The sequence below is a fragment of the Anas acuta genome, chromosome 1 (genome assembly GCF_963932015.1).
Source record: "Anas acuta chromosome 1, bAnaAcu1.1, whole genome shotgun sequence".
NCBI classification, from domain to species: domain Eukaryota; kingdom Metazoa; phylum Chordata; class Aves; order Anseriformes; family Anatidae; genus Anas; species Anas acuta.
In genome coordinates this window covers 96,917,647-96,945,046 of record NC_088979.1, presented here as the reverse complement: position 1 = coordinate 96,945,046, position 27,400 = coordinate 96,917,647, and the positions used below count along the sequence as shown (strand labels likewise).

The following is a 27,400-nucleotide window of genomic DNA, read 5'->3' as shown; positions in this document are numbered from 1 at the left end:
TACTATTAATTTCTGGAATTCTGTCACACAGAGGAAGAGAAAGCAATCCAGGGACTACAAAGACAGACAAAATTCATTTATTCCTCCCCCTTTATTGACTTTTCAAAGAAATCCACCACAGAACAATACTATCCAAGTTAGAACATATTAGTATGCTACTGCTGCTTAAAAAAAAAAAAAAAAAAAAAGACTAGTGGAATGAAGACAATGTTAAATTCTGATATATCTATCGTATTCTGAGTCCTTATTATGGGACACTGGAAGTAGAGGGTAAATTCAGTGGTATTTTATGTGCCAACTAATGAAGACATTAATTGTAATAATGGAAACTCAAGAATTGATCTGTGTGTATGTCTTATTTAAGGCCAGTCTGCACTACATAGGTAGCAGTTTTCATTGTCATGCAGGAATGATTGGGCTCTCTCTACTCACTTAGGCTTCAGAGTACTCATGTTTTTAGGGTGCTGGATGGCTCAGGTTTTTTGAGATTATAAGATGGTTAAAGCTCAATTTATAAACATTGATTTAGAGCATGCTATGTTGAAATTTCACATTTTAACAGTAAGTTATCACCCTAATTCCATACCTTAACATATAAGAGCAAAAAGTCAAGTCTTTATACCACCTATGTTAAATTCACCTGTTACATTAAGAGGCATGATCTGGCTTAAGCACATACCACGTTAGATTATACCTAAAATAAGAGGTTTTAATCAACTATGTTGTGGCTTAAACACCGCTTTTCAGACATAATTCTACATTACTTCTGAATTTTTAACATACCTTAATACCTTAAAAATATACAAATTAAAATAAATTATTCTTATATATTTCTTTATATCAAAGAAGAATCTTCAAACTTTTACAAAAAACAGTCCAGAGGTAAATATGTGTCATATCCCACTAGTCAAGAATTTAAAGTAACTGACATTATTTCCAAGTAGTTCGCTTCTTTCAACATAGAGTTTATTGTCCCCTCTTCATTTATGACTTAGCTCACAGAAATAAGGCAGACCATTTTATTTCAGAAAAATGTCTCTCGACAAAGCGGACAGGTGGATTTGTTGCTGGATGTGAACCATTTGTACTGAAAGAGAAATATAAGTGCTTAATATATGAATGCAAATTGACTATCAAGAACATTGATTTATCACTAGTAATAAATGTTACTTGCCAATAAAGTTAAATATCAAAATATCCATTTTGCTTTAAAAAACAAACAAAAAAGAACAGTTAAAAATCCTTTCCCCTTGTGAATTTGTGTGTGTGTGTACACAAAGTACAAAAGTTTTATACTGAACAAACAAACGAGAGAAAAACAAAGAAATTCTTGTCTGGTCTAATTTTAGACAGAAGTAATGTTTTCAGAGCAGCATGAATTCCTCTATTGTATGGCAATACAGATGCCAACCTGTACCAGCATACTCAGTAACCACACACCCAGAGCCTATGATGACTTGGATATATTTAACTGTAAATTATCCAGATCAGCAGGATTTACTGAAAAGCATGCTGTGTAAATTAAATTTGAATATTTCTGTTCCCATATCTGAGCTGCTAACATCAATATGCTCTTGCTACACCCTACATAGATGTAATGGCTGAAGTCTTCGAACACAAAATAGTTATTATCTGTTTAGTGCAGAAACTCCTCTCACATTACATGCCTTTGCAGCTTAGTACAAAATCCATGCAAATTATTAGGAGTTCACTTAATCCCAGATAATCCAATAACAAAATGGGAAACTGATGGCATTTCACTAGAAGTACCTGGTTCAAATCATTAATGAATGAATCCTATTTAGAAGGATTTAGTGTAGGTACTTACCAAGCAAGCTGAATGGAACTTTTTCTTACATGTTCTGCAAGCTTTTTTGGGAAGAGAATAGTTGGAACCATGAATGACTGAAAAACAGATCATGCAATCTTCTACACCCTCAAAACGTTTATCCACATTATTTTTCCACAAAGATAAGCCTTCCATAATACTTCCATTCTAGCAGAGAAAAAACAGTTATTAATATACTATAGAATTCCTTCAGAGTATTCTTACTGTTATTCACAAGCACATAAACAAAGTCTCTTTACTTTACTTTTACTTTACTTTAAAATGTTAAATTATAGTAATTAATCAGTCAACTTGTAATTCTCACAACAAAAGGAATGCACTTCTAATTTCAATAATTTCATTCAACATTTTCTTTGTTTTGTTCTAGGCAAAAATGTGCAACTTAGCAACCACCAAACTTTGAGAATTTCACACACTGTGTTTCTTTTCCAAAGTATAGTTGGAATGGCATAGGATGAACACTGGCCTTATGAGATCTAGATTCTCATCTTTGGCTGTGGATTTATCAGGATTTACTAGGCAGGTAATTCTACCTACCTCTTTGTTTTAGCATCTGGAGAAAAGCAGATGATAAGAGTGATCAAATCTATAAAGTCACATTTGAAACCTGATGAGAGTCATTATATAAATCTAAATATTATATTACTAGGATTTTATTTTTTTTTATCAGGACTAGGTTTTCAGAACTAGGGGCTTTCTCTAAACTCACTTGATGCGTTAGATACGTGCTTAACTGTAGCATCCAATTGCGCCATTGCTGAACAGCCACACCAACTCTCTTTCCACTCTCAACTGTTATGGACCCCAGTGGGTAATTTATTGGAAGCTGTATTATTAGTTCAATAAATATATCATCAACTGAATAGGTAGCAATGACTTCCCGTGCAGCAGACCGAGCTTTCACCTATGAAAAAAATGCAAGTATTAAAAATCTCCACAACCAGAGAGATTTACACACCATTTCTAGCCTTACATTAAATAATTCTCTGAGAAAAGTGTTTTCCTGGTCTAAAAGAAAGTAGAAATTTTCTCGTATCTTGGCAATCTGAAATTACCAGCCATTTTTCCAATCTAGTGGCTGATTATATTTTTTAATGAACCAAACAATCTTGCATTTACTTCCTCTACTTTTCCAACATTCTTAAAACCCTTTTTTTCCAACTTATTCTAATATATACCAACTGACTATATATATGTAGATAGCAAGCTAAATTACAATCTCATCAGTCATGTAGAACAAAAATGAAATCATATAAAATACTGTCATACAGTCTTGCTCTGAGAATCAACATTTCTCTACAAATCTGCAAAAAAAATAAATAAAGAACAATAAGTTTCACTAACCGTCATGCCATTAAATAACTGTGTACTAGTTTGAACTGAAGATATTTCCTGTGAAGAAAGCACGCTGCTGACATACTTGCTTGTAAATTTATCTACAACACTGAAGACACGTTTCTCACAGCTATTCCACCAAAGCCTAACCATGGCTGGCAGGTCTTTCAAAGTTATATGATACACAGTACAAGCTAAGTGTGGAATTTGGGATGACAGGGCTCCTGTTCCTGTGAGAGAAATAAAAGGATGTTGCAATACTCTTAACACAGTCACAAATATTGCTTCTTTCACATCATACACACACACACAAAAAAAAAGAAATATATATATACACACAACAATATGTGTGGTAATAGGAAATTCATTTACCTGCTCCTTCTAACTTTGTTACTATAACTGATTGTTTGATTCCACCTTTCTCTATGACTCCTGTTTCTTAGACTAACATCTCATAGCTGGAAATGCATCTTCTAATTTAGAGATGAACTCTAGGTGGACTACCAGAAGCCAAGAATAATTTTACTTTCTAGAAATTCCAAATTGCTCACTTCGGAGTGATGAAGCAGATGTTTGGAGCACATTTGAGATTTGCAGTGTTCTATGGAAGTATATAAACAGATAAGCAACATCCTTCTCTCGGGAAGCTGTGTTAGTAATTCCCCAAACAACCCTATTTCTGCCTTTCTTACTGTCATCCAGATAAACAGTTCTGCAACACACGATGATATTCAAGCGCAAAATTAAAAAATGAAAACTCAGTATCTTTGCAGGTACATAAAAAGGTGTATGAACGTCTATAAGGGTACATAACATAGCATTTTCAATGAAGCATTTTCAATTTATTTTTTTAAACAGAAAAGCATATTTAAGCCTCAGCAGTATCAAAACTCTTTCAAATGCACAAACACCATTCTTTACTAACCTTTAACGTCTAAATGAAGCTCTTCAGTAAAGAAGGTTTTTGTATCCTTATTCGGAACTTCTGATATTGGCCCAGAAAAGACAGGGTTTTCAGGCATAAGCCTGAACAAGTGATAAAGCAGTTTATTCAAGCTTTTTGTTCTTCTAAGGTATTGTGAATAGAGAACTCGTAGCTAATAGTGTTAAAAAAAAAAAAAAAAGAAAAAGCACAAAAAGCAGATGAGACTTAATAAAAAATAGTTTTCTCTGCAAATAATACAAACACGTTTCTGTAGGGAGGAAGAGCGATCCTGAGATTTGCAATTTGTGTTTAGAAGAGCGATTTAGCTCTCTGCAAACTTCTGAGCAACTAGAAATGCATACAATATAGCAAGTTGTTTGAAAATGGTAAAAAGAAACATCTATTAATGAATGTTAAATTTTTATCATCTCTAATACTGCCATCCCTAACTATAGCATACAGAAACCTAGATCTATTGATGTTTTCAGAATCCCACTAATTCCACAAAAAATGGAGGTAGGAAGATGCATAATTAAAAGAATAAAAAGGCTGAATGAAACCTCAAGGCTCAAACCATGTGAGCATATTAAGAAATTCACTTTAAAGGAAAATGCTCTGAGTATATACCTGAGAAGAAGCCGCTTTGAAGAAAGTTAACGTTAACTTCCAAGTGAGAAGATATCCAAGAACAAGGCAGAACTCATCACTCAAGGGCTGAATAACTGCAAATTCTCCAACTGGAATGCATTCTAGGATGTTTTCTAGTAAGACCTCTTGAGTGGCAAGGACAGACATAAGAGCAGCTGGAGGCGATCTATGGAAAGACATCATCTGGCATTGTAAACTCAAAACTTCAGTAGAGCATTAACTGAATTTATATTCACAGCCTTCCTAGCAACCTTTTAGTAAAAGCATCTATGTAGAACATCTAAGGAGATTTTTTATTACAGGAAAAATGTACTTTCAGATTGCCACACCAGTGGCAATTTTACCAGTTTTTTTTTTTCCCCAAAACAGACCGTTGGTCTCTACCTTTCGGAAGAAGAATATAAACTGAATGCTGATCCCAATCTGAAAATGTGAGTTTGGTCTATGGCTGAGCTGATTTAACCCATGTCAGGGAACGCTTCAATTCCTTCTTTGTCAAGCCACCAACAAAAGAGCAATTGAACAATGGATCTCCTAATCATTGAATGTGTTGGGTGTGGGTTTTAGCAATGCATTATAACATTTTTTGCAGCTCTATAGTAAAACATGCTATTAATTGCTGGGCTGAAGTTTTTTATTTGTTTTTGTTTAAATCAATTATTGTATTCCCTCCTCAGACTTTTGACTTTATCAGATTCAAGACGTATAAAACACCCACGTCAGTTTTGGAGGTCTTCACATTTAATTTAATTCATGGATAAATTTATCTAAAAGGAATAATCCAGGAAACTGAAGTTACTTGTGCAACTGGAAATATTCTCAATACAGCAGTCCCATATAAGAACTCTTGATATTGTACAATGGAACATATATGCTCCAGTTACTTTAGTAACTGTACCCAGAAAACTATAAAACTATTAAACATTAAAAATGTTATTTCCAGTTTTAGTACAAAGGCAGACATAATCAAATTTATTTTATATATTCAATATTTATACCCCTACTGTCATAACCATCTTATTTTTTTCTTTTAACATCTTCTGACAGACACTACTCTGCTGCAAATCAACTTTTCTAACAGACAGTAAAAACAGGGAAAATGATAGTAAAAAAAGAAAGAGGAAAAAATACACACAATGCTGATTCTTCCTCTTCATCACCATAGGATTTGAGATCTTCATCATCAAATTTAGGCAATTCAGGCATTAATCTACAGAAATACAGAAAATAAATTTAATTTTTACTATGTTCGTAGTATGTGAGCAATGTACAGTTCTTTGATTATTAATGTCAACGTTCCTGATAATCAATATAATCAGGGAAATACTTATCAACACCTTTTTGTAAAGTAAGGAATCTTTAAGAGACGTGTCACGCAAAGCTGGTTACAGATCAACAGCAGTCAAAGAGCTTGTAGCCCTGCTCAGCTCTTCTCCAAACCTTTTAACCATCCCCAGTCATGCTAAAATAAATTTCCCCATCTCAAAACAAAGCTATACTGAGGCATTAAGACGTAACAAGTACAATGGTTGCTTCTTATGCTCAAATCAGCTGCTCTGCAGTTTGCATTTTGAGAAGTCAAATGCAAGCTGTTTTTCAAATTCTGTAGTTTTTCCATATGAAAGATACCCAAAAAAATTCACAAGAATACCACACTTTTTTTTTCTTTTCACTTTCTTACCTAAATTAGTGAAAATAAAATGGTCATATTGTTTAATGATACTGTGGTTACCAGAAACTTGTAATGTTTCAGTTTACATTTCAGGATTTATGAGCATTAAAATAGGTGCTAAAGAAATAGCATTCTAGTTACCACAGTGATATCTATGTAACTATGATACAGAAAATTGTATTTTCCTGTACTGCAGTAAAATTTCTCAGTATATATTTAATCTGCTTTTATAAATAAATTTAGCATTCATAGCTTTAGAGCCTATACTCTGATCCAGAACACAAGTTGCCCGGTTAAGCATTTTCTCCCATAATGACACATAACTTTAATAAACAAGTACATATTCTACAGTATATTGGGGAAAAAAAAAAAAAAAAAAAAAAAAAAAACAGGGGAAGGAGATGAGGAGAGCAAGAAATTTGTTGATTCTTACTTATACAACATGTGGTAGACAGAAATCTGTACAGGTCTAGCCCAGAACAGCAACAACGGACACAGTGTGTTTAACAGAGTCTGTAGTTTATCTGGCAGGTTTGTTTTCTGGCCTGCAACAAACTTCGCTGGCAATTTATGGTTTAACAACTGGTCCTTCGAGATATAAGTTAGAGCTTCGCCCAAAGATGTTAATACAGCGTTCTGAAAAGAGCCTTCAGCTGCAGTTTTGGTTTCTCCTATTTAAAACAGAGACAGGTAAGCTGTGATGCAGAAGGTGCAGATGATATCATAGACAAGCATAATTAGAAACAACTCACATCGTGTTTAGAAGAATTCATCTAATAAGAGCCAAAGAATATAATTCCTTCACCAATTAACATGTTTTCAGGAAAGTACTATTTTTTAATGAACTATGTTAAGATAATATTCCTAGAAATTGAAAAAAATGGCCCAGCAAGTTCTATTTCAGAACAGGCTGATATGTATCACTAACTAACAGCCTCCTTGCCAGTTACCATATACTCGCCTGTGACTTTCACCAACAAAGGTAACAGCAAATTGTGAATTCCTTCAGAAAAGAATTCTTTCCATTCACTGATCAAGTTCACAGGAAGGTTTTCAGTAGTCTCAGGAGCTGCAGCTTCAAAGTAAGCACTAAGGGCAGATGCCAGGTCACAACTGACACAAGCAAAAATCTGCACAAGTGGGATATGATAAAGCGAATGGTTTTCACATGTTGTCTAGGAGAAAAAAAATAAGAGGAATATTTCTTAATCACAAATGTGCTTTGAAATGTTTTTTTCGCATTCCCCATCTATATCCAAAAGTGTAATTTCACAGAAGACTAAGCTGCAAAGACTATTTTATAACTATTTGAAAAAAATAGGTTTGAAAACATAATCTGTACCTTAGAAATTCATTTCAGCATGTCTTACTAAGTCCCACCAATGTTTCAAATTCTAGATTGCTTCCCTTATGTGACCTTCCTTAAAATGACAGACAGAAACTGCCACCAAGTGGATTTGAATAGAAATGTATGCAACTGCAGACAATCTGTTACACTTGTAGAGCCAAGTGAGCCAAAACTGTACATGAAGAGATATCACTTTTCTCTCCCTAATGTCTGTATTTCCAAACTGTAAAAAGAAATTAACAATGCATTACTGCAAACTGGAAGTTATTGAAGTGATTATCAGGGGAATATTTTGTTTCTCCTAAAGCAGCTCCTTTTAATTTTTATAATTCACTCCCCCCCCCCAAAAAAAAAGAGGAGTATCATTAAATCTTAAAAATATTCATAAGCACTTGATCTATGCAAAAAAATTTTCATAAAAGTTCTTTCAGAAAAAAAAATAGGAAAATAAAATTTTGAGGCACATACTGCACAGGTAAGATTAATCTTGAGACCAAGAAAGGCCACATGAAAGTTTCCACACCCTGGTGGTATTTTCCACTGTCTTGCTGATTTGATTTTGGAAACAGAAGATCTGGCTGTCTTACAACCAGAGCCTTATTTCATCCTTCTCTATAGCAGCAAACCTCAAAGTAGAGATTTAGTATTGTTTGTGCTTTTAAACCACACGAGCTTTGCCAAAGCTCAATGAAAAAAAAAAAAAAAGAGAGAATTTTAGAATTTTGCACTATTCTTTTTAAGAATCTCACTATCTCAAATATTTGCTAAACTGAGATGATTGTGTTCCTGCCACATCCAGGGAATAATCTAAAAAGTTAGCTGTATTAGTACTGAAAATGTGACATAGGCACACGTGGTATGTAAAGTATATATATTCTTAGTTCCATTTTGGGGTTTACATTAAGTTATCTTTGAAATGATCCTTACTTCAAAGTACTAGGAAATTAACAAACGCTAGCTGAAACGAAGGGCATAGAATCATAGAATGGTTTGGGTTGGAAGAGACCCTTTGGGATCACCTAGTTCCAACCCCCCTGCTATGGGCATGGACACCTTCCACTAGACCAGGTTGCCAGAAGTTACAACTGTTAAGACAATTGTCATTAAGACATCCCAATTTCCATTCGTCTTGGCAATCTTCATGCATCTTTGTTCAAACTTAACTGCTATATGTCATAGCTTCTATAATGTTTCACTGCATCATCTAGATATCCACCTTCCCATTTTGTATAGATACTCATACAAACAGATGAACTATTAACATACAGCTTTCAAAGTCTGAGGATAAAATGTTGATCAGAGAGCCCACAAAGATAATAAAAATGGAGTTATTTCCTAGCCTTTTTCCTTTTTTTTTTTTTTTTTTGTAATTCCTCCTTCCTTCCCCCTTGCCCCAGCCAAAATTAGTCTAGAACCTTCAGAAGGCATTAGGGGATTGTGTTAAGAACTGCAATGCAATGGTTAGTAAGAGTGTCTTTCATCTTACCTCTAACCAAGCCAGCATGGAGCACATGATAAAGTCCCATTCATTATCAGCCAAAGGAGCTGTGGAATACTTCAGCAACAAGGGAAGGTAACGGATCATCTCTATGTTGAAACCCAGCAACTGAGCACTTGTTTCTTTCAGATTGCTGAAATAAAAATACAGCTGAAGCTAACATATTGTCATGTTGTAACCACAAGTATTTATTTTCTTACCTTTGCTTCTCTTAGGACAAATTAATACCAGCCTCTCTGCCCTAGATGCTTTTGACACTATTTCAGAGCTAGGATCCCACCTTAGCTACCAATCCTAAATAAGTCAGCCAACAGGTACAAAACAGACTATCAGAGGTACTTGCTCATTTGCATGTTATATTAACAGATTCCTAAAACTGTAACACTTACATAAACTGTGAAAATTAGCAATTTTAACTTAATCAGTGCAAAAATAAAATAAAATAAAATAAAATAAAATAAAATAAAATAAAATAAAATAAAATAAAATAAAATAAAATAAAATAAAATAAAATAAAATAAAATAAAATAAAAGCCCTCAGATGCCCCAGTACTGTATATTATTCTCAGACTGTGTTGCTTGGGTTTTTCTCACTTCACTCAAACAAACAAGCATAAGTGTAATTTTACTCCTTGTTGGAAGTTTAGCTTTCCAAGTTACAATTTCAGGTGCAAATTTTAAAACAAACAAACTAACTAACAAAAAACACTTCAGTTTGGTACCCAAGTTTTCTTTCTGCTATCTAAATAAGGAATCAGAATTTTTAACTGAATATCCAGCTGCACCTGCAAAGCTGGTCGGTTCTGCATGCTTTGGAAAACAGTTACCATCTAGATGCATAAACGAGCTCCTGGTTTCCCAGCCTTGATTACAGGTTTAATGTCAGACCAACTTTCTTACACCTATTTATCTTCATATAATTCCCTTCAATAAACTAACTAGATACTTAGAGACAGGTATATTAAACTGAGGGATGCAGTTCTACAAAGGCTTGAAAATATAATATTAAAGCAGCAAATGACAGTTTTAACTTGCAATTTGATTTTGAGTTAATGATCACCCTTTTTAAACTCTTTACAAATTGAAAAAAAAAATTATCAAATGGTCTCAAAGTTGTACCCACCAGCTAAAGAGAAAGTTGTCTTCATTATCGTTTTTCCAAGACATTATGATTTTTAATATCCCAGGTAACAGATGATCGCAATCAATACTGCTGTCATTTAAGCAGGAATTCAAAATGGAAAGACACCCAAATGCTCCTATGACATAATAAAAACATCCTCAGTAGGTCTTAATTATCAGGGCAGGTAAATATTAGAATGTGTGTCAACTGATTGGTTACTTTAATAGTAATATCATGACATAGTTTGGATAATAGCTAAGCTTTTTTCTTTCAACACTTAGCCCACAGATGCCCTTGTTAAATCAAAACTACTACATCCAACCCAAACTAAAAAAAATAATAAAAAAAATCAAGCCACTAAACTAAAAACTCCTATAAGAGTCATACATGGTTTACACAATTAAAAAGGAAAAATACCTGGTAATATTTAAATTTAATTGTGCTATTAAAAATGTAGTATCCCAAACAATAATTTGGACAGATGATTAAGTAAATGTAAATGCAAGCTGTGAATTCCAATACTGTTGCAAGAGTGACAGCTTTTACTTTCACACTGAAATACTACTGTTGCGTTAGCATTGTTTTCCGTTTTTAAGGAAAACCGCATGCACCCAGATTTCTTGGAGAACAAGAATGTTTCTTACAGGCACAATAACATGGAACTGAGTTAAAGTACCACATATGCATAGCAAGAAACCACACACTTCACTTAAGCAGCAATGATTTACAAGAAATTTACCAGCACTTTCCTGATCTGAAAAAAAACTAAACCTTGAATGGTGAGCCCACATCCTACGTCACACTTAATGGGAAAAATTGCGTATATATTGTCTGTTCAGGAACCCCTAGGAAAATGAGAAGCAGCAGAAAGGAAAATGCAGACCAGAGTTACAAACAAGAATACTCTACAAAGAACAGAGTAGCAAGGGAGCAGTGAGGATTCTTCTTCCTATTTTCTGTTTAAAGTTTCAAGGCCCCATTTGGTTGGTTCACTGGCTCATTCATGGAGCCAGGACAGCTTTACAAACTAAGTCTGAAGAACAAGCGTTAGGGAAACCGTATTTAAGAATCAAGATTCCTCTCAATTGCTGCATGAAACTAATGCTGAAAATTTTTCACATTCTGAGGACATTCACTTGAAAGAGCTCATCTGAAAACGTGGGGACACTGCCAAGGGACAGATGTCAACAGTTTAAAACAACCATAGTTTATTCAATTTAAGTATGGTTCTGTTAAGAAAACAAGCAAATTTTCAAGTTTTTATAAGACTTATGTAGTATGTTCATGAAACCATGAAAGCAGTACTGAGAGAAGATAAGGTGTGCACGGTTTTGTTTAACTGCATAATAAGAATGTAGAAGGACTTTGTATAATTATTTCCAAAGACTGCACTTGAAAAGCAGTGAGTTTGTGAAAGTTAGCATTTATTCAAAGTAATGTTGTAACACGTTTCAATCACCTCATTAAGTAATTTTTCAAAAGCTGTTAAAAGTGCATGCACAAGAGCTCTGACTGAGCATACTGTATTATCCCATGCACTGGATGAACTGTTCAAAAACTATACAAGAACTTCGAAAGAGTTTGGATGCTGAAGTGTCTAAAATCAATCACAACACTACCAGTAGACAGCAGAAATAATACGCATGCTATGTAAAGCCTAAATAATTGAAAACCTTGATATTTACAAATGTGTCTAAATCAGATAGACTGATATTGCTAAATCAGATAGACTGATATTGCTAAAAGTATTTTGATACTGCCTCACTTCTTCTTTGATCTATCTTTTAAGTTCTAATTTTGGACCAGGCAGCATAGGCTGTACTTCCTTAGTAAGACAGAAAATCACTATGACAAACAGTCTAAAAGAAATATGCAAAATGAAAAGACATTTCATTCTAGTAAAATTCGTACACTTATAATTAATGAATCTTAGCTAAAAGCAAACAGTATTACAGAGTGACATTCTTAAATTCTAATGAAGTGGGCTAAGGTAGAAAACATACTGACCATCAGTATTGGAGAGCTCTGTCTGTGCACATGTCATAAGTTTGGCCACGCAGTGGAAGACCAGTTCTTTCTTTTCTTCCTCCGTTAAAAAGGCTGATAAGCATTGAAGTGTATGCAATCTGCCCTCTGTTAATGGCAGAAACCTATTCATGCAAACAGAATATCAAAAATAAACATACCCAAACGTTTAACTAGTAAACAAAATGTTAACTGGCTCATAATGAACACAGAACCATCTAATATTCTGTGATACAACTAACCCCATACATTACAGTGTTTCACTTTTACATAACACATACATATTCTACCAAATTTTCGGTCTTCAGATGTCATTCATTAGAATCAACATCATTTATCATCATCAATATTTGCAATATAAACTTTGCATAAAAGGTCATAGGCAACAGCATTTAGATACCCTTCGCTTGTCTTAAAAAGATGTTTCATCTCACAGGATACCCCACTTTCTGCACGAATCAGTTTGGCCATGGTTAAGGACCAGAGTCTTCCATGTTCCTCTGACCTTCAAAAGAAGAAAGACCCTGTTTAATAACTGCAGGTGAACAGTGTTTCACAACAAAACTGTTTTATGAAGCATGAATCAACATACAAAAGGAAATATGGTAGCACTTTATACAAGGCAAAATACAAAGACATAAATTGTATTTCAATTCTGGGTTGTATTTCAATTGAGGTTTTACTTGCTCTTACATACCTATCAAATATTGTTTGCTGAAGGTCAGCTGTATTACTAAGCGTACTGAACTTCTGGTATGTAATATGCATTTCTTCTAACATATGAAGATATTCCAGAAGCAGGTAAGGAGGATTCTCCAATTCTTCAATCCATTGTAACGAATACAACAGCTCTGCAACTAATTAAACAGCAAAAATAACTACTGAATATACTCAGTGAATATGCAAGAAGTTTCAGATTTTTTTGTTATGTTTTGTTTTAATATATTTTTAATGCATTAAGAAGATGACATTTACACACAACTTCAGGTACTTCAAGAGCATGAACTGGGTATCTGCAATTGCACCATAAAATACAAAGAAAAAGTTACAATAATCTATTCTAAAAGTTCAGGAAATTTTAAACCCTAAATCCTCTCTTTTTATTTTTTTTAATATACATTTCTTGCAGACAAGGCAATCAAGATCTAAATTTAAAAAAAAAAATAAATTAATTTGATGCTCAGAGCTAGCATAGAGTTTTTTTTCTTTTCCATCGGCTTACAAAGACCTCCACTGACCAACTACACTGTTCTTCACAGTGAGACTTCTGGAGGTAGAATTTTTAATTGGAAGATACTCGCTCTAATCTGAGCATTCTCAAATAAAAAGAAATGAAATTCCACCTTGTTGAATTAAGAAAAATTGCTGCCTCAAAATATCTTTATGTTACAGCTAAATACTCACAGCTGTTATTTGACAGCATGGACACAGTTCCTGTTGCTCATTCATTCCAATGCACCATACATGCTTTAGCAATGAACAACTCTGAAGTTCACTGTAAATTTAAGCTTCTTTAAAATTAAAGTTCTGTTGAGACAGCATGTATATAACAGCAAAAGGCCCTAAAAGTGTAAGTGCTACACAAACTCATACTTTAAAAGGAGAACTAAAGAAAATAAATGGAACAAGAATGATTTCTGATAGTTATATGCCAAAATTTACCTATTCATTTCTAATTATCAATTAATGTAGATTTAGAACTAGTATGAAATTAAAAATTCTTTAAGTTTTATCACTGTAACTTACTTATATTGTCAGTTTTCTTTCTTTCTGCATCATCATTTCCATGGACCATACCATTTTCCAATACAAGCATCACCATTTTACTTAATAAGGCTGAAGTACACAGATGCCCTGGAAGTTTAGTTGTGCCGGATAGTTTAACACAGGATCCCAAATGCTCACAATTCATACTCAGCCTTCCTTCCAAAAGAGGTTTGTGCATCCACTATAATATGTACATAAAAAGCATATGAACAAATAATTGCCATTTTAACGATACATAGTAGTAGTAGTTAAAATTCAGAATTATTAAAAATAACCATGAAAGATACGAATTAACACCAAAAGCATAATAGTGAGGATCACCCCCTCCAGTATATAAAGAAAATAAATGCACAGCAGTAACTTAAAACTGCATTGTTGCTTCAGAAATAAATGTGCACCTTTAGAACTCTATACAATACTACAAAAAGTAGTAGGGTTACTGAAGATCGGCAGTTAGACAGGAAATTATTTTTCTCCCGATCTATTCATATCAGTATTTTGTCTGCACTCAGCATATCATGTTCTTCTGCAGATATTAGTGTCTTGCAAAAAAAGAATCATACGAAATAATTAACTTAAAGATAGAACATCTTCCTGGGGTACATTCTGTCGGACAAGATTTCTGAGTTGTAAAGCAAGTTGCTGGTATTCCACAAAGAGAAGGATAATTTCACATTGAAATGCTTTTCTCCAGTAGTGGGAGAAACGGGCGCATACGAATATAGATTTTGTCTTCCAGCATGGGTAGAGGCTGAAAAGAAACACTCAACAGACACACGTATAATCATAACTGCAGTGCTCTGTCAGGGACAGAGACTTGGGAACAAGTAAGACTGACTACAGTGTGAAAGTCAATTATCACTTCCGTACCTCAGCAGAAAGAGACTCGCGCAACTTCACCCACTCAGTTATGTTGGGTGTAACATGCTCAACATAAGCTCCCACCAGACATCCCGACTGTCCGTCAGCTTCCAGAAGCATAGACAGCAAGTCACTAACTGCAGAGATCAAAACCTGAAGGCTGAGAAAAAGGGAAAACAAGTTTGGCACTATGCAGTAAAATCCTGCTCCTTTATATCATATACAACGCTATTTACATGCTGTTTTAATTATGCTATTAGCCACGGTTCTCACCTCTGACAGTCTGAAAAAATAAATAATGCAGATGCCAATTAAATATAGGAAAGTATAGCATTGATCTTGGTTTGTTTTGGAGAACAGTGTATTACAAAATGGACATGTACATTACAATTACCTCTTAACATCCAAAGTGGAAGACTGAATTTGATTCTTGATCCACAATGCAGATTTAAGCAAAAAGCTGCTGCTCTGTTTCTGTATACTCTGAAGCTGATGGACAAGTGACTTGACACCAGACATCCAAGTGTGTTTTAACTTACATACAAGTAAATCTATTATAGAAAAAAAAAATTAAAAAATTATATCCTACAGCAACAATCACAAGTCTAAAGGTACTAAAGCAAGAAGAGAATTCTCTTTTCTATACAATTACATATGATAACTGTCATACAGGCAAATATGTAAGTTTCCAGTTGTGAAACAATTTTCAACCCATGGTGGTCAGAAATACAATTTTTTTTTTCAAATTACCTGTTAAGTGTGTAGCATCCTGCCTCTGAGCACACAGTTGGAAGATGGTAAGCAGCAAGTCTTCTGAGGATGGCATCAGTAAACACCCTTTCACTGAGCTGAAAAAGCTTGAGGCTACATCGCAGATGAAAGACACTGAAGGTTCAGTATTTCCAGCTTCTGAAAGGTCTCTAGCTTTAGACAGAGCTGCTTGAAGTTTATCAATAATCCTTTCAACGTAAGTTTCACCAATCAAAGATTCTATTGGAGATTGGAAAAGGATAATGTGCTTGTGACAAACATAATCACTCAAAGACATCATGTTAATATGCACGTATTTCTTTTTTATTTACTAATATTGAATATAAAAATCAAGCAACAAAGTAGTTTCAGTCTAAAGTATGCCTAAACTCTCGTTCTTATTCAACAGCCATTTCAGATCACATAGCCAAAGGTCCAAATAACCAAATACCCTTTCTCTAAATCAACTTAAACAAAAGGCAAGTCAATAGAGCAAATACAGAGTGATACCTCTATCCCTTTCATGTATTTCTAATTTCTGGCAATCCATTTTAACAAGCAAACCAATGCACACATGGGTCTATAACCACCAATTTTTATATTCTATTTTTGAAGGTAAATTTTAGATAGCATGGTTTAAAAGCCAGTATTATTTTACAGCACATCAGCTAATAAATCCATCTACTGAAGTTCTCCTCAATTTTTCAAACTTGCAAATCTGAATCTGTTCTTTATACATTGACTTTTGTTTGCCTACAGAGACAAAAAAAATAATGTGATGATCATGATGCACATGCTGCTTATGAAACTAAACTAGGCATGATTTTTGGCTCAGGTTAAAAAAAAATAGAAGGAGGAATAGATGTTGCAAATTAAGTACTCTGGAAGATCTCAAGTTCCTTCTGATGTTCTGCAAAACAGAAGTGCAGTATTTACATTTCATGAAGTCCAAAGAATAAATATGCTTACCATTTTTAAAGTGTTGTGACAACACCAAGCTCAGGATGGTCCACCTTTCTGAAGAGGCTGATTGTGTTGAGGCTGGTATGGGTTTTAAACCCAGGTGACACAGATCATCTGCCAGCATTACAAGTCTTTCTCCAAGCGTATCTCCTTTCAGCCAGTCAGAGACTAAGGAAAGTTTTGTTGTACTTGAACATGCCTGAATCACAGGAAAGTCATTCTAATAATCTTTTGAGGTTATTAACATCTATTACTAAGCATAGGATTAATATCCAAGCATCAGAAATAATAAATGAAACCTAAAAAAGCTGAGTGGGAATCATATCACATCACAAAAAGTTTTGTCTCTAGGTCTGTGATGATTCCTTCCCCCCCCAGAATAGTGACGGATACCTAACCTGCCACTATTTTATGGCTTTCTAAAAAATATACATGAGCATACATACCCATTTTCAAAGCTAAGACACACTGATAGTCAAGGGAGAATGATGATTAGATGATTAATACAGATGATTTAGATGATATAGATGATATAACCCCAGACTTAAATGGGGTTAAAACAACACAATGAAACTATTATTACATGATTTTATCATTACTTTAAGAAAAAAAAAAGATCAGTTTAACCCATATAAGCAAAGCTAAAACCAGGGAAATACTCAAAACCATGCAAAACAATAAAGAAGAGGTACCTTCTGAATTATCTGAAGAAAAATAATCCATTTCAGATCCATCTGGAAGGAAAACAGAATTGCATAAAATTTAACAGAAATTCTTTGCTGAATTGGAAGCATTTAATATTTTTAGTTTTGTTTGCTTGTTTTACAACTTCATTTTCTGCAGAAGATAAGCACGAGTTACTAAGTTGCAGGAACTTACTGAATCACAGAATGGTTGGGGTTGGAAGGGACCTTAAAGTCCATCTAAATCCAACCCCCTTGCCACGGGCAGGTGCACCTCCCACTAGAATGATTAGTTGATTAGTTATTTTGCCTCTCAAGTCTCTCTCCACCACATAGACCAATAAAGGACTGTATTTAAGAGAAAGGTTGCTGACAACTGATATAAAAGCACGCTGTATAAAGAAGCAGATAAGAATAGAGAATTTGATGTTATTTGTATATTTGTAAATATATATATAAAGACAAATATCTCGTAAGTTTTCACTCCAACACTGTAATGTCAACCCTTTTCTAAGTCTACCTTCATTAGGCTGAACTTATCCAAATTCACGTAGAATAACTTCCATTCCACATCCCCAAAATAAAACGATTAATCAATCACAGTCCACAACAATAGAAACTTCTATAAAATCTAGTAAAAAAATATATACAATACCTTTGTTAAGTCATCAAGAATGACTTTCCTTTCATCATTACTGCTGCAACAATTAAGCACACTGTACAGAATATCAACCAGAAACTGTGTGTCTTTCCTCCAGTCTTCTTTCAGCCAAGTTATTAAATTCATATATAGAAATTGTACAGATGGATTTTCATGATGAACTTTTGTTTTTTCATGGGATTCAGCAGGAGTAGAGCTTGTGTCATTTCCCTGCTCTAAAAGTACTTGAAAAACTCTGTCTGAAGAAAAAGAACTCAGTAGGGCAGAAAGGAATTTCAAATGCTGCTCTGACTTATGCTCATTGACATACACAATACTCAGTTCAGAAAGGTTACAGACTAAATTTTCTAGAGGTTCTTTCCTTAGAACTGAACTTTGCTGTAGGTAAGCCTGAATTTCAGAGTCACTATTCTTTCTCACTTCTGTGAGCTTTCCATTCTCTGTGTTCCTTTCAGATTCATCCTCATCTTTAAATTTGATTTTTACAGATTTTCTGTTGTTTGATTTCGTAGCAGTCTTTGGATTCTGAAGAACTTCTAGCATACCAGATATGGCAAACAACGGTTTCTCATCAGCATCCAACTTATCAACATGAAGCACACACAATTTTAAAAGACGGTCCCAAAAATTTGACAACAGTTTCTGGAAAACTTCTTCTGTACCATCATCACTGGAGACTTCAGCTTTAGCTTCCCAGGAGCTCAGTGTTTCTGCTATTTGATAAAATAATGGTCCATTTTGTAACCTGTGCTCCTGAAGTACAGCATCTATGATAGGAATTAGCTACAAAGGCAAAAAAATAAAGAACATCAATCCAACTATATAAGCATTATGTTCTTTATAATCCCAGGAAATACTAAAATTTTGAAAGACTTTCTGGAACCAGTGCCAAAAGCCTCAGAAATAATCATGCTTATGTACATAATAAACGGGATGCTCAATTTTTTGCCTTTTCCCATGTAATTTAAACTGTGCAGAGGTATGGCTGATTTTATAGCAAGGAAAACATTGAACAACTTCAGCGTTATTTTTTTCCATTACATCCAATGAGGCTTTCAACAGAGAAGTAAGTCGTCACAGAAATGTATGTTTACCTTTCCTTAACTTTGTTTTATTAAATGTATACACAACAGTATTTTAATGAATACCTGGTCATTTATTAGCATTTGATGAATTTGTCTTTGGTCATCTTCTTCGTCTACTTTCTGTAGTACAGCAAAGCGCAGACATTCCATAAATGCAGATATAATTGCTGAACTTTCTGAAGGACTGGCTATTGCTCGCTCACTCGACAACCTGTTGAAAGGTAACATTGGTTGGGGGAAGACACTCAGTTATCTGTGCTTCTGAGTAGCCCAGTACCTGTGCACTTCAATGCATAAGGTAACCTTGAGTATGTTGCTTTTATCCAGACAACACCAATATGAAAATACATGTTCGAAGAGTTAAAAACAGTAAGTCCAGGCATGTCATATAAACTATATTAGGATAACTTTTTCATTTTGTTTTAGCATTCAGTGCAGGAAGGGAACTATTTAACTTGAGGAAACTTACCCAGTCAGGTTTACTGTCTACTGTTTCAGCTATTTGTCAAAACTCATCTGCAATTTTCCATATGCTCTTCAAAACCAGTCCTGACATAACTACTTTCTCCAAGAACTTTGTTAATGACCATTGCAAAAATTAAGAACTGAATTTTGGTTAAATAAGTTGTATTTTAGTCTTTCAGAAAACGATGTATATATGCTTGCATATATAATGCATAAATATTTAATATTTAAATTGTATTTGATAGGCAGTTGGTTTTCACATTTTAAAGGCAAAATACGACAGCAGTTCAAATCTTTTAAAATTTGTATCATGAGAATTCAAGTTCCTGCATACAGTAAATTTCACAATGACCACGCTGATCCTCACTAAACTCTGTAATAAAAAGTGAGACCTCTGCACTGGTGAGAGGTGCCTGGTATCTCAAAAGTCACTCAACTTTAAATTCATTTTCCATTGTAAAAGTTATGGAATAAACATTCTTATCTTTCCTTGTCAAAGTTTTATGTTTATGGCAAGGAATAAAAAAAAAAAAAAAAAAAAAAAGGTTGAAAAGGTTGAAGGTTTAAGATGACAGCCACAAAGGACTGACTCTAGCTTTGGATAAAAATATTTTGAAACTACAGTTTTCAAATATCATAATGAAAAGAGTTTTTTCCATAAAAATAAATGATGCGTGCATATTTAGTCAATATCAAATGATTGACTATCAAGATACGTCAATATCCTTGACATACCAAGTCAAAGGATATAAATGCTTAAAAGATTAGTTCTGTTTCCAAACATGAAAGAGACCGACAATAAACAAATAACTACAGTTTGTGGTTCATACCCTTGAATTATAGAGCTGAAAAAAGTTCTGAAATATTCCAGCTTTGGTTCTGTGATGCCAGGAGGTACCTTGCTAATGAATGGCAAAAGATTTGGGTAGATAACAGTAGCAAGGCCTCGTCCACCTTCTCGAAGTACTGTCCATAGCTTTGGAAGAACTCCCTTTTTGGCATTTACATGACTCCAACAGTCCTGTGGAAAGAAACATAGTTGTTGTAAATTAAATGAGAGTACATTGACTTAGAAGAACTCCCTACCTAGACATTTAAACTACCTCCCTAAACTGTAGCTGAAGAAAGTTATTGTACAATTTCAATTGACTTTCAAGTATTCAAGGAATACAGGTATTTTTAAAAATTACGTTCTCCCTATTTCAGCTTGTGAATATTAAGAAGTTAATGCAATAAAACTGTTCCAGTATTGTTTAAAATCAGTGAAATTTTCTTAGCAAACTGCAATCGGAGACTTCTTTTTAATCATACTGTATTTAAGAATGCTTCACAAAAATCATTATTATAAACGCTTCTGTATCCAGTTCTCAGTTCTTGTAATTGAGCATAAGCAATGATTTCAAAATCCTAACTTCAGAAGCATCATTAACTTCAAAACTTCCAAAATAATGGCTACAAAAATACTTCAGCATTTTCCTCCCATACTCCAAAGATTTTTGTCATCTGATCTATCATGGTACAAGATACCTATATTTATTACAAACCCAATAAACAAAGATTTGTTTTTCCACAAATTGTTACAGTTTATACCAGCAGTTACAAAGTATCTGCAACATTAAACTCTCAAAACATATCTGTCTATGAGGAACGCTGCTTGTCCTGCTATGAAATTAAATAAACCTGGTATTTTACTTTACAAAGTTATGGAACCAAACACCAAATTAGAACAGGAAACAAAACAAAACAAAAAGGGGGGGGGACTCAAGATCATTTTTGTAACCTTTAACCAAAAAAAAAAAAAAGAAAGGTTTTAACAATTTTTAATCCCAGGGATTAAGGGTAATTTAATTGTATTTATAAAACAACTTATGCTGGATACAATGGGAAATATTATGAAAAACAAACAAACAAACAAAAAACCAATATAGGTAAGTTACACTGATTCTCTAAGGAGGAAGAAGGAGTGTGTCCCATTGATAAATTCATGCTAATAATTAAGAAGAAAACACAGTCAAACTGTTCTTATTCTTCCTTCACAAAGAACTCTGATGCTCACTCAAAAGTTAAGTGTGACATTCCAATAAAACACCTGCCCCTCAGGTTTATTATATTACCTCAACAGTGGCAATAACATAAAGTACAGCTTCCCAAAGAGCAGGACACACCACTGCATCACTGTCATCAATGCTGAGAAGAACAGCAGGACAAACTCTTGGTGCTTCACCTTTCACCAGCTCAGGCAAGTATTGGCAGAAGGCAGAAGCCAGCTCAAAGAAAGCTGAACGAACCTGACAGGCCAGAAAAAAACAAAAATGTTAGGGAAACAACAAGACATTGCTACTACGCATAGATTTATAACATTCCTTTTAAAGTTAGAGTAACTTACAACAGGCAGCCTCATATTTTAGCACATCAGCAAAGGTTTGAATATTAATGAAAATAAATAAAATACTTGATAAGCCTGTTTAAAATTTTAAATTAATTTGTTTGGTGATAAAACACATTAAACACTTCATTTTATAACATATGTCAGGAAAGATACATTTTGCCAAAAGTACCTTAAAACATTTTAATAAATAACTACCAGAATAAATTCAGCACTCTATGTAGCTATTGGTCTTGGCAGTAGCAAGATAAAACAGTTAAAAAACTGAAAATCTAAAAGCATGACGACCACATGCAGTGGTCATTATTTTTTTTCTTCTATGTGAATTTGAAAGGACTGCAGACTGCTAAGAAGATGATTGTGACACTGAAATAACAGATTAGCCTATTAGACAAATTTTAGACAACGTTGCCTACTTAAGACCTAGAAATCTGAAGACTATTTGAAACATAAACCAGCAGACTACACAGATCATTCTTGGAGAACAGAAGGGATTAGTACCTGCTTAGATTCAATGCATTATCTTCAACTAAAATCCAACAAAATAAATAATTAAAACAATAATAATAAAAATAATTAAAACCTGTGGTGTGCTATGTTTGCCATATTTCCAAAATTTGTTTTGAGACAGAAGTGACATTAATTTTTCCTCCAATGACTGCATCTCTTTCTTTGGCAGCATGCTAAGTAACTTTTTTAAAGCTAACAATGAACAGGTCAAAATCCGGAAAAATTTGGCTTCTCTTTCTTCCTCTGGTACAGTTCTAAGAAAAATAAAACAAAAGCAAATTTTAAATTAATCAACAGGCTTTCCATAGGTTCTACGGGTACCAAATTACTTTATAAAGTGTTAGAAAGTGTTTCAAGTCATCCTGTCTTCCAGCTATTCATAAATACTGTTTCTAAAAGATATTAAAACAGAATTGGATGACTGATAACTATAAATGCTTTTGTGAACGTTAAGTCCCACAGAAAGTTACTGGGATCTGGACTCACGTAATTATTCTGTCTTTTGAAACAGAACTAAATCCACTGCCCCAGGAACGAACCCAATACAGACCAAGACCTAAACCACACACATTAAAGTAGGCTAACATACTGGGGATCGCTGAGTGTATCAGGTGTTTCCTTTAGAAGGTGATCTTGAAGAACCTGGAGGGGAGAAAAAAATATATATAAATATACACGCATACATTCATGTGAATAATATAGTCTATAAGTTATTCAGAAACAGCTCTACATTCAGAACCCAAGTCTCTTAAACATATTTTAGATATGCTACTGAGAAAGGACACAGTTTAATGGACCCCTGTTAAACACAGTAGCTGTGGTACTGCACTGGTTGAATCAAAACTTCATAATTTTGTAACTTTGTAAGTTGCAGTCCCGTGGTGACACACTTCTGGCAAAAAGAAGCCAAACTGAGACAAAACACAATGGTTATGTTTGCATATGATGGGTCAGCAATGCAAAATTTCACCTTTTTTAATTCAGTTTCACATATGATTGGCAGAAGAGCATTAACCCTGGTAAGGACATCGCTTGTAGAGGTTTTCTGAAACAGTGTTCATCACTCTTTAATCACCTACTATTGCAGATAAACAGCTCTTGCATCATTATTACATCTGTCTGCAACATTATCTAATGACCAAGCATCATCACATGGAAACAAAAAATTACCTTACTGAAATTTAACCATGAATAGGTGGGGGCAGGATGAGTTTTAAACCTCTATTAAAAGTTGATATATACTCACACAAAGATTTAAAGACATACTAACTTACATTAAGAATTTCATCTTTACAGAATGCTAAGGCTTCGGGTTGTTTGCTTGAAGGAAAAGCTTTTTCAAAAGCTACTTTTGCAGCAGAAGCAGCAGGGGAGTAAGTGTCACACTGAGCAATCAGCCAGTATCCCATGATACTTTTTAAGTAAGGTGCCAAGTGTTTTTTCACTTTAAGAATCAGTTGCTCAAAAGACTGCTGAGTTGCTTCTCGAACACGGCGATCGTGATCCTGTTAAAGCAAAAAGAAATGTATTTTTGATGCCAAGCACTTCAAGGCAGAAATGACAAAAAAAGCTGTCTCTCAGTTCAGCCATTTTTGCAATGAATCAAGCTATGCAGTTTGAAAATATGCGAGTATCCCTACATAAAGGGAACAGTCCTAGCTTAGCACCAACATATTCCCAATATATTGCTGTTGTGGTTTAACCTGGCCGGCAGCTAAACACCACACAGCCATTTCTCCCCTCCCTCTCTGGGATGGGGGAGAGAAACAGGAAAGTGAAGCCTGTGAGTTGAGATAGACAGTTTATTAAGACAGGAAAATAATAATAACAACAATAATAACAATAATGATGATAATAATTATGTGTACAAACAAGTGATGCACAATGCAATTGCTCACCACCCACTGACTGATGCCCAGCCTAACCCCAAGCAGCCACCCCCCCCCACCCCGGCTAGCCACCCCTATATATTGTTTAGCATGACGTCAGATGGTATGGAATACCCCTTTGGCTAGTTTGGGTCAGCTGTTCTGGGTCTGCCCCTCCCAGGTCCTGCTGCACCCCCAGCCTGCCCATTGGCAGGACAGAGTGAGAAGCTGAAAAGTCCTTGGCTTGGTGTAAGCACTGCTCTGCAACAATTAAAACATCAGCGTGTTATCAGCACTCTTCTCATCCTAAGCCAAAACACAGCATTCTACCAGCTACTAGGAAGAAAATTAACTCTGTCATAACTGAAACCAGGACAATTGCACATCCAGAACTGTAACCTTTTCCTGATATCCGTAACTACAGCTGCTATCTCCATTTTATATAAACATTTAACAGAAAGAAAAGCCAAAAAAAAAAAAAAAAAAAGGAAGAAAAAAACAGAAAGCCTTGAAGATGCTTTTTGGATTAAAAAAAAGCATAAGCTTACATAAACTGTGCATCACTTATTTGCAGCTATCCATTATTTGTGTATGTATTTACAACATCATGAATTTCTAAGCTCTTGGCTCCCACAAGAAACATTAGGAATTGCTTTAATTTTCAGAATAGTGATGCATTTTGTTCACTACCTTGTTTAGAACAGTAGTCAGTCCAGATAGTTTGCAGATGTATTAAATATTGTATCAGAAAATTATGGATTAGCTGTCTACATATATATATATATTTAATAATAAGTCTGGCCAGCTATTAATCTTAGATCAAAAAAATATATAATTTTCTTAACAAAACAGCACATTCTCTTTATCTGTTCTGGTATCTACATAAAAGAACTTTTCAAGAGAATAAATATTTCGTAATCCTTTTAAGATGAAGGCCCAACAAACAGCAAATACAGCCCAGGCATCAACAGTTCACGGTTACACTGTATGTAAACATCTCAATAACAAAGCATGATACTTTTCTGCTTCTTCCTTTTTCTTTCTTCTTCTAGAATACACCAGCAATTCCAACAAAGTTAGATATATCAGCAGGACCACATTACAGGTTTTCACAGGAAGTATCCAGAGAAGTTCTTAATTTAGATACTTTAGTACTTACTAGGGAGATTTTACAATAAATTCTTGGCCAGTACGGAAGAACACCTTTAACCACTTCGGCTTCTCTTTCTTTGCACATCGTCCCAAACTCCTGCATAGCCTAAAACCAAGATATCAACAGCATGATTTAAGAAGTGTCAGACATACACATTTTCTAGTTTACCAGCTTCTACTAGACACTGCCTGTTATTTTCCAAAATCAATTAATTTCTGGCATTTGGTTATCCATAGAGTTAATTTTATGAATGCTCTGTCAGCAGTGCCTGACAGACCTTTTAAGTCCTTCAAGGTACCTTCTGTACTGCAACTCTAGTAAATTTACTGGTACAAACATACAACTAGCTACCATGGTAGATTCCTTTGCCATACTTCAGAAAAAAGGAATGCTCTTCCAACACAGATACTTTTTTTATGGGGGACAAAGAATACACCCACTTTTAATTTTGTTATGACATCTCTTTTAGAGAGTTTTCGCAACACCATTCGAAAATCAGCATCCACCAGGCTGTCTATTTCCTCTGCTCCTTGAACTGCAGGCACATATCCGAGATCACTCTGAGATGTTCCAAAGCCAATAAACCCAGGCACTGTTCCACGTTCTTTAGCGAGGAGCTCCGCAGCTCGGCCACTGCTAGAAGGCTGACAAAAAACAGGAACATACGTCAGTTATACACGTCAGTCACTTTATCTAATTTTGTGTGCATCAGACATTCAAAATAATGATTAGTGAATATATAATATAAATCATTACGTAACGTAATTAACTACCTATTTAAAACAGTTTCTCAAAAAAGGCCATCCATACTTTAAAGATAGAAGTTTAACCTAGAAAATTAGTTTTCTCTGTAGAATCAGCATTCCATTTTTTTGTCATGACTTTAACACACAAATACTTTATGAGAAACTACTTTTGTTACTTTTTTGTTACTTTGAAGCTACTTAGTGTTATTGCATACTGCAATACAGCTCCCAAGTATGCTCAAGTTGTCACAGGGGACAATTACAACATGCTTCAAAGCATGATACAAAGCGAGCTACAGTGGTAGTATGGGGGTGGTTGGAGCAGATGATCCTGGAGGTCTTTTCCAACCCTCATGATTCTGAAGGGCCACGAAGAATTCAGAGGAATGGAGCAAAAGGGTATGTGTGTAACACACACAGCATATTACAACCCATCATCATCACAGGGAGTGCTTTGAAATTCAACATTTAACGCCGTTTGTCCCAGTTCAACAACTCCTTGCTCATCATACGAGTGGCCTCTTTGGAAGTCTGTCCTGGGACCGAACGACACCTTACGGTTCTCTGTCATTCCTTACGCCCCAAACACCCACTAAATTCTCAGTGACAGCCACAGATCCGACATTTTTGTTAATTAACACCAACTTGCCGAAGCTCACCGCACGTTCCCACTTCCTCTAGGCACGTAAGCCACATTCCCAGCTGACTACGTGCCCTTTTTTTTTTCTTTTTTAACCCACTTTAACCGCGGGGGAAGCCCCAGCACTGAGGAGCACTGAGGACGCCCCTCTCTCCCCCACTACGGAGCGGCTCCCCCAGGGCGGCCGCAGCCCCCCCGGGGGCCCGGCCCGGCCCGAGGGCACCCCTGAGGCCGGGTCCCGCCCCCGGTGCCGCCATGTCGCGGCGCTCACCCGCAGGTTGCCCTTGGTGCGCTGCTTGTTCTTGCCCCCCATGATGGCGCCGGCGCTTCCGTCGGCGCGGGGCGGGGAGCGGCGCCGCGTCACGGGCGGGGCGGGACTGCCTGAGGTACCGGCGGATATCGCACACGGGGGTGTTGAGACCGGGATAAAAACAATAAC

The 27,400-nt window shown here is 35.2% G+C and overlaps 1 protein-coding gene across 2 annotated transcripts; it reads right to left on the bottom strand.

The window, feature by feature from the left end:
* Positions 1-72: 72 nt before the first annotated feature.
* Positions 73-27,375, bottom strand: LTN1 (listerin E3 ubiquitin protein ligase 1). 2 transcript variants are annotated; one of them, XM_068689692.1, is made up of 30 exons: positions 27,233-27,375; positions 26,016-26,219; positions 25,582-25,680; positions 23,829-24,059; positions 23,144-23,196; positions 22,628-22,808; positions 21,773-21,946; positions 20,489-20,679; positions 19,257-19,404; positions 18,103-18,891; positions 17,457-17,498; positions 16,771-16,963; positions 15,802-16,041; positions 15,446-15,602; positions 15,061-15,211; positions 14,170-14,371; positions 13,121-13,280; positions 12,824-12,928; positions 12,406-12,548; positions 10,399-10,534; positions 9,264-9,408; positions 7,391-7,604; positions 6,863-7,100; positions 5,893-5,967; positions 4,737-4,923; positions 4,110-4,281; positions 3,194-3,414; positions 2,559-2,753; positions 1,829-1,996; positions 73-1,087 (listed from the first exon to the last, which is right to left on the bottom strand). In XM_068689692.1, exons 1-30 carry the CDS (start codon positions 27,272-27,274, stop codon positions 1,025-1,027), a joined length of 5,319 nt encoding a protein of 1,772 aa, XP_068545793.1. In that variant the 5' UTR covers positions 27,275-27,375; the 3' UTR covers positions 73-1,024. The 2 variants fall into 2 exon arrangements, with proteins under 2 accessions (XP_068545793.1, XP_068545802.1); XM_068689701.1 differs by lacking the exon at positions 27,233-27,375 and adding an exon at positions 26,981-27,132.
* Positions 27,376-27,400: the final 25 nt, after the last annotated feature.